The 7,762-nt window shown below is 33.4% G+C and overlaps 2 protein-coding genes across 2 annotated transcripts; one reads left to right on the top strand and one right to left on the bottom strand.

Moving 5' to 3' along the window:
* Positions 1–456: 456 nt before the first annotated feature.
* On the top strand, positions 457–2,370 carry LOC106103002 (3-ketodihydrosphingosine reductase). Its single transcript, XM_013282630.1, has 3 exons — positions 457–1,350; positions 1,777–2,018; positions 2,116–2,370. The coding sequence occupies exons 1-3, from the start codon at positions 804–806 to the stop codon at positions 2,326–2,328; spliced, it is 1,002 nt and encodes a 333-aa protein (XP_013138084.1). The 5' UTR covers positions 457–803; the 3' UTR covers positions 2,329–2,370.
* A 537-nt stretch (positions 2,371–2,907) lies between these two features.
* On the bottom strand, positions 2,908–7,305 carry LOC106102986. The gene is made up of 8 exons (XM_013282613.1): positions 6,750–7,305; positions 6,211–6,368; positions 5,685–5,793; positions 5,069–5,154; positions 4,680–4,820; positions 4,436–4,535; positions 3,450–3,602; positions 2,908–3,032 (listed from the first exon to the last, which is right to left on the bottom strand). The coding sequence occupies exons 1-8, from the start codon at positions 7,303–7,305 to the stop codon at positions 2,923–2,925; spliced, it is 1,413 nt and encodes a 470-aa protein (XP_013138067.1). The 3' UTR covers positions 2,908–2,922.
* Positions 7,306–7,762: the final 457 nt, after the last annotated feature.

The raw sequence follows: 7,762 nt of genomic DNA, 5'->3' as shown, positions 1-7,762 counted from the left end.
TTAAATATAATGATGATTAACTAGAAGAAAGTGTTTCAATAGCCCCACACCTCCAGAGCCCCGGACGGGGGAAAGTAACCGTCCAACAAAGACAACCTTGGAGTCATCAAGACTACAGTGGCAATGGGTTCTAGTTAACGATTGGGTTTTTTTTAATTTTAAACACTAATTTTATAAACCCAAAACCCCATGTTAAATTACTATACTATCAAATTATCACATATGCTTTCCTGCATCAGAATATTTCTTTTTTTTAATTCCGGCAGTCATTACGGTTTTAACGAAATTTTTCGAATAAAAACTTTGACAAATAAAATTACAGATTCATAGTCTAAATCATAATTGCATTAAAAAAGCAACTTGTGGTTTTTTTCTATTATAATTAAACCAGCGCACACCACGACTTTGCACTTAGGACAGCACGGTCACACTACGCCAGTTGCGACGGACGAAATGGCTGGTCCGTACAAAAAAGTGGAATGTTCCGCCAAACATCAGACTGATATGCTCACTGATACCAGTTAGCGTAAACGCTGTGCCAATTGATATACAGTCCAGTCATTACGTGCTACGCCCACATAACTGACTGTAACTGTACTGGCCAAGTGTGAAACATGCTTTAACGTCATATCAAAACGGTTTGTGTCTTTTGATAACGGTTTAGTTGACTTTGACGTCTAGCGCCAAATAGATTAGACTCAAACTTAAATTCGATTAAAGTTATTTTTTTATGTGTTTATTGTAAAAACAAGGAAATAGGTTTAGTTAGTAAGATTAGTGTTTAAAACTAAAGTCTTACCACGATGGTTTTCGTTATAGTAACTTCTTTAATTTTAGTCCTGATAAGCGCTTTATTGGTAACCTTACACTTTGGGTTAGATAAGAAAAAGGTGTATAAAAATTTAAGATTTAAGCATGTTGTAATTACTGGGGGTTCCAGTGGAATTGGGAAAGCAGTAGCTGAGGAGGCAGCTAAATTAGGAGCTCACGTAACAATTATCGGGCGTGATCTCACCAAGCTTGAAAGTGCCGTTAATGATATTTCAAAATGTAAGTCCAATAATGAACAAAAAATTCAGTATGCTGCCTTGGATATTACATCAGATTATTCGTCTATAGAAAAATGTTTATTATCTCTGGAAGTTGATATCAGTCCAATATTTATGCTCATCAACTGTGCTGGTATGTGCATTTGTGGGCAATTTGAAACTATGAAAATCGAAGATATAAAACAAATGATTGATTTGAATTATTTCGGTACTGCATATCCCACCAGATATGTGTTGAAAGGCATGAAAAAAAGAAATGAAGGAGTTGTTGTTTTTGTATCATCAGAGGCAGCATTGTTGGGTAAGTGATTATTATTGAGAACAAAAAAAACTATTCTTAGTGCAATAAATACGAAAATCTGGTTAGATGGATGGATATTTGTTACTATGTAATATCAGGAATGTTGCATGGATTTGGATGAAAGTTTGCTATAGATGTGGAACATTGTCTGGAACAATACATGGAATAATGAATCAGTTTTTTAGCTAGTTCCAAGTAAATGATGTTTTATTTTTATTTATATCTTCATGAACAAGAAAAACTGCAGTGAATATGTTAATATTTTCCGGCTCTCAACATTAAAATATAACTTGTTTTGTAAACCAGTTTTATTGTCTTAAAATGTTATTTTATATTTTATTACTTACTTATTTTGAGTGGAATTTAAAGATATTCATAGTATGATTCATGTTTATCTTATAATATGTTTATCTGATATTATTTCAGGTATATATGGTTACAGTGCTTATAGTGCTGCAAAATGGGCTGTCCGAGGTCTAGCCGAATCAGTTTTAATGGAGTTAGTTGGCACTGACGTTAGGTTGATGCTGGCATTTCCACCAGATACTGATACCCCTGGTTTTAAAGCAGAAGAACTTACTAAGCCAAAAGAAACCAAGTTAATCTCAGGGTCTGGGGGATTGCAGTCGCCTCAATCAGTTGGAAAGAAAATGCTAGAAGATGCTTTGGTATGAGTCAGTTTTGTTAATCAACTGCATAATGCTCATAACAAAATCTAAAGGGTCAGTAATATTTTATTACTATATATGTGTTTTTTTTTTTCAGAATGGAAAGACATACTCTGTGTTTGGTATCAGTGGACAGTTACTGGCAACTCTATATTGTAGTTCTATAGACAGTTTTGGACAGGTCTTAATGCAAATTTTAACAACAGGTTTCTTAAGGGCTGTTACTGTGCCAATAATTCTTTCTTTCCATAAAATAGTCAGGGATGGCCTCATAGAGCGAATTAAAACGGAAAAGAAGGCTGTGCAATAATTGTTTTCAGTGTATAATAAATTTGTGTTCCTTTAATCTTAATTTGTTATTTATTATTGAAACCAAATGTTACTCATTGATGTATTTCCTTGTATTGAATTACTTCATGTTAATAATGTACCATACCTTGTACCATTGTATAATCTTTATAAATTACTTGCTGTTGCTCGCGACTTCGTCCGCGTGAAATTAAAAAATTGTAAAGCATAACCCATGTTACAGATAACATAGCTTTTTAATGGTTAAAGAATTATTGAAAGTGGCCCATTAGTTTTTGAGTTATTTAAATACATACAAAAATCCATAAAATACAAATGTCTCCTCTTTACAATATTTAGAACATTACAACCCGAACAATTATCTCCATAGATTTTAGAAAGACTTGTAGATTTTTTTTTCGAAATATTGTCATACAAAATAAACTTTCTATTTTGCTATATTGATACGATAATCAAATCCTAAATATTTACGTATATATTACGATTTCCGATCAGCACGAATATATATTTTTTTATAACCTTACATTATACAACGTAAAACATAGATAAAACATAAGTTATGTAATGAAAACAACACAAAAAATTTCTATTTTTTTTATTTCTTTGACATTGCACAAGAACTCTGCTGATAATGGACCTTGAAACCTCGTCCTACAAAGGCTTCGTCAGATCTAAACCAAACCACTATAGGTCCTGCACTAATATCTGAAAAGATAACCAATGTTAACCAGCGTTGCTTGCAATATTATTATCTCTCGAAGTATTTCTTCCGAAAACTAGTATACATACGGAATTAAATAAAATGTATGTAAATATATTTCTTTCAATTTCGAGCACATCACCACCTATTATCTAGGATCATATGTCAAGTGCTAGTTTACTTATTAAAAACACGAGGCGAAAAATTAATGCCTCGCGAAATATTGAAACAATTTGTATTAACAAAGTGTTAGGTACAGCCTGCTTCCAATAGAGAACACTCCGAAATAGTATGCTAACTACGTAAAACATGCATCCCATGGGATAGCTAGAGATAGATAGATAACATTTGTGAAATAATTTCTACAAAAGATTAAATGGAACAATTTTAAGCGTGCAAACACGAGTGGTCGGGCATTTTACCTGTGATTGGTGCGTCTAAATAAAAATCTTGTATAACAGATCCATCATTTAGGCGCTCCCCACAGAGCCTCACAGCGGATATTAGCAGCCAGTCGCTCGGACAGTTAAATATCTCGACACCGGCCTGACGTGGTGGAATTAATGGAAGACCATCTGTTTAGTAAAATTGATATAAAATCTAACTCTTCGAAAAATTACAGAATCTTCAAAATCGGTTTTACAAAGCCCGTTATACACCTTCAGTTTTAACTATCAGTTAAACTGTACAGTCGTTTGATTTGCCTACAACATACGATTTAAATGTACAGTTAGATTGTTCAGTTAAACTGAAAGTGTATGGCGGACTTCTTTTCCTATTTGTACCCTTAATTTTGTGATTTCAAACAATTAATCTAACTCTGTCACTTTTATACTGATCCGTTTAGCCGTTTTCGAGTGTCTTGTCACAAATCCATCCATCTAAACTCCCATTTATTATAGTATGAAGTATGATCCTGTCCTTGGGGAATATCCTCCTCGGCAAATGGCGATGGGCAAGACACACAGTAAAAGGACCATACAAATTGAGTAAAATCCTGACTCGGTGGTATTCCAGGGACGGAAAAAGACAAAGAGGTAGACCGCTAAAAACATAGGATGACGACATTAATCGTGTGGCAGGAGCGACGTTGATCATAGCGCGATAAAGGCATGAGTGGATAAGGTTGGAGGAGACCTTTGCCGAAATTCAAACAGATCTGCAGAAATTAAGCAAAAAACGAATATTAGAAGAGTAAACTGTAACTTATAATTTCTTAACGTTATTTAACTTTCAATTTTCTATTTTAAATGTAAAACTGTAGTTTTGTAAACTTTTATTTATTTTATTGGAACTTGGATCCACAAATGAAATAAAGGCTATGTATTTATTATGAAGTATATTGATAAATAACATGCGTATGCTTGTCGACATTAGATATCTGTGTTTAAACATTGGTTATACTCACCATTGTCATAATTAACTATTTGCATAGGATCTTCATTCGTGTACGTGACGCTACATGACGACTTCTCTCGCTTGATGCAAATTGCGTAATTCAAATTGTTCTTAAAGTAAACATAATGGTTATTTTATACTCATCATGAGGTTTATAGTTATATCATATGTTATCGTTAAATAAGATAAGTATTTCCGTATTTCTAGATTCCTAAAACGGCATTTGTGGTGTAAATAAATCAAGAATAACTCACCAAATAACTGGGATAAGATACGCTGGTGATGTCCAGTATGTTACTATAATTGAATGATTCTATGTAGCCATGCGGCTGATTGAAGTATTGTAGACATCCAGCCGGCGCGGCTAAAATGTCGGACCTTTTTAGTTGAGTTGCCTTAAAAAAATGAATTTAAAATGTTATTTTACAATTAGTAAACCATGAAATTGCGGTAATCATGAATCAGTTCTCAGTAAAGATTAGGGTAGAGCGCAGTTGGGCTAATGCCCAAGGCGTTGGACCGAAAGGGGCGCCATAAACATTTAAAACCCTCCCCTAAAGTATGGTAAAAAAGGGACGCAAGTCCTTTGGATAAACGTTGTATCAGGTGCTATATTTTTGGAAAATAATTACGCGATACGCACCTTAATTGCAAATAATCGACTTTCTGCTGCTACTGTCTGAATTGTCAAACGTATAGGTCCTTCCGTATTACCAACTTCTATGTATACTGAAATGTGAATATATAAAATCACTGTTTATAATCTAAAAATAATAACTATTTTCACTTGACTTTAAATAATTACATATTATCAAGATAAATTTGCAAAAACGTAAAATTATTTAAATTGCAAATTAAGTAGCGTGTAATTACTAATTTAACACTTCGTAACTTGTAATATAACTTTATCTAAACATTGTAAGCACAAAGTATTTAAATAACATGCATAATATTATGTATTCATTATTTTTTTATGAACTAAGTATTCAGAAATGGTAAGTTTACTGGCTGTTAAAATCCACTGGCCGTAGCATCCAAGCGAAAAATAAATATTGCTATCTCAGATATGTCATAGAGATTGAGAGAGATGGCAATACAATGTTATTCTGGGAAATAGCCGCGGCAAACGATGATTCTTGTAAATCATGAGTTCGATAGATTCATCACCTGTGACCGGTAAATGTTTTTTTTTTCGATTTTGATACACAAATTATTAAAACTAAAGGGAAATTTGGTATAATTAAATTGAATTGTATTACCGTGTTGGCCCGTGTTAATTCCGCAGATAATTGGTATAACATGGTTGGTATTCTGTCCTGAAACCACAAACTGGTCCTGGTCACAAGAACCTGAAGTAGGCGGCATGAGCTATGGGATATAAGGTAATTAATAAATCGAATGCTTTTTCATGAATTTGTCTTGGATTGGAATGATGCTTACCAAGAGATAGGAAATCTATGACTGTAAAAGTTTCGTATGTTTTTTAGAAAAAATTAAAACAGGAAAGCTATTTTAATGCATTGCATGAATAAAATTTTATTGTAGACTAACTGTTGCTCGCGACTTCGTCCGCGTAAAATTCAAAAATAACAAAAAAAAAGCATCTGTTACTCACAGATAAATTATTATGGGCCAAGTATTTTTGAGTTATACCAATACAAACAAAAATACAAATCTTTCCTCTTTATAATATTAGTTATAATTAAGATTATTTAGTAAAATAACAATTAGTTATGGTACCAATTATTATTTACTTACATTGTTATGAAATAAAAAAACAAATACCTCGAATTTGGCGAAATCTAAGCGTATTTGTTTGATATCATTTGAAATTTTATTCAATGTTAGAACGCAGGCCAGACGATCGATACTCGGTGAAGGAAAAACAGGATTAGTGAGCCAACTTACAGCCGCCGACGTTTCACCATAACATGAGAAAACAACTGAAAACGATAAGTTCATTTAATACCAATATTTTTACCGGGATCTACAGTTTCGGACGCCATTCTGTAAAGAACATATCGTTCATTTTCTATTGTATTTACCTTTTTAAACAATGAGCGAAGAAATTTGCAGAAGCCAGAACTAATGTGGCTTTATAGTAGACTAGCTGTTGCTCGAAACTATGTCCGCGTGGAATTAAAAAAAATAGTATAAAAGATGTATAAAATAGTACACCAGACCTATGTTACTCACTGATAACCTACGATAATTGGTGAAAGATTTTTTTTTTATTGGCCCAGTGATTTTTAAGTTATTTAATTCTATTTAAAAATACTAATCCTTATAATATTCAGATAAATAAAAACGTAAGTTGTACTAACTGACGCAACATGTTCCGTACCCATCAGCGCAAGCACCCATTGGAGAGCCGCCAGCACTTTGACATTCGTACTCATGGAGACACCGACCTTCTAAACCATTAGTAGCCGTACATACCACATGCTCAAATTGAACAACTTTAAATAATTCTAGAAACCTAGGTCTAATTCGTGTGTCTAATGTTGAACGTTTTTTTGCAATCCCTCGTTTAGGTAGACTAATATTTGTCAAGTTTTTGTATTCCAGGCCATTTGTTTCGTTACAATTATCTGAATTGGGTAACGTAAAAGCTGATTCCTTATTTGTAGGCGAGTCATACAAAAGTTTCTCAAATGCAATTGAAGTTATTGTTTCGTTTGTTGCTGCTAGGGTTGACTCAGATCTTTTTTTTGTGTGCCAGTTATTTTTAGTATAGTTATCGTCATTTGTAGTTTTGAATGCGTAAATTGATTCTTGATTGGATTTTGTCTTCTGTGTTATACTCGCAGCGTACCACTGATCTCCATTAATAAATCGAGTTAATAAAAATAAAGCAATTCCTTTAAGGTACACTTCCATGGTACTGATACGTGCACTAGCTTCGCTTTACTGGCCAGTTACATATGTCGTCGAGGTGTATGAGTACAAAGTTGCCGATGTAATTAAATGTCTAGACCGTTACGCCTTGCTGTTTCGTTCCACTTGCTCATCAGATTTGTAGCTATAATTACAAACGTTTACGTGCCCACTACTTTTATTATTTTTATTCATTAAATTTCTTGACAATTACCGAGAATTCTGATAGACAAATAAGCACGTATGCTTACACAGAGGGATTAACAAAGTATAACGGTTTTATAAGGGGTGTTTCTCGTTGGGTCCGATCGATCGGTGGGTCGATAGGTCCATCAGAAAAATACACTAAAAACAAAACAAAATACACCAAAAACAAAATATTCCCAAAAAAACAGTACACTAAAAAGTAACGAAATAATTCCTTGAAAATAGTAAACCTACCTTATTGTAACTGTTATGT

This window comes from Papilio polytes, unplaced genomic scaffold (genome assembly GCF_000836215.1).
Source record: "Papilio polytes unplaced genomic scaffold, Ppol_1.0 DF823879.1, whole genome shotgun sequence".
In the NCBI taxonomy this organism is placed as follows: domain Eukaryota; kingdom Metazoa; phylum Arthropoda; class Insecta; order Lepidoptera; family Papilionidae; genus Papilio; species Papilio polytes.
This window is presented reverse-complemented; position numbering and strand designations above follow the sequence as displayed.

What these genes read in the sequence shown, in the direction of transcription:
- LOC106102986 (XM_013282613.1), bottom strand. Translation starts at nt 7,305, where the DNA reads ATGGAAGTGTACCTTAAAGGAATTGCTTTATTTTTATTAACTCGATTT. An exon ending in AATTAACACGGGCCAACACG is followed by an intron (nt 5,155 to 5,684) that starts GTAATACAATTC and finishes TTCACATTTCAG; the next exon opens with TATACATAGAAGTTGGTAAT. An exon ending in AATAGTTAATTATGACAATG is followed by an intron (nt 3,603 to 4,435) that starts GTGAGTATAACC and finishes TTTACTAAACAG; the next exon opens with ATGGTCTTCCATTAATTCCA.
- LOC106103002 (XM_013282630.1), top strand. Translation starts at nt 804, where the DNA reads ATGGTTTTCGTTATAGTAACTTCTTTAATTTTAGTCCTGATAAGCGCT. An exon ending in ATCAGAGGCAGCATTGTTGG is followed by an intron (nt 1,351 to 1,776) that starts GTAAGTGATTAT and finishes ATATTATTTCAG; the next exon opens with GTATATATGGTTACAGTGCT. An exon ending in AAATGCTAGAAGATGCTTTG is followed by an intron (nt 2,019 to 2,115) that starts GTATGAGTCAGT and finishes TTTTTTTTTCAG; the next exon opens with AATGGAAAGACATACTCTGT.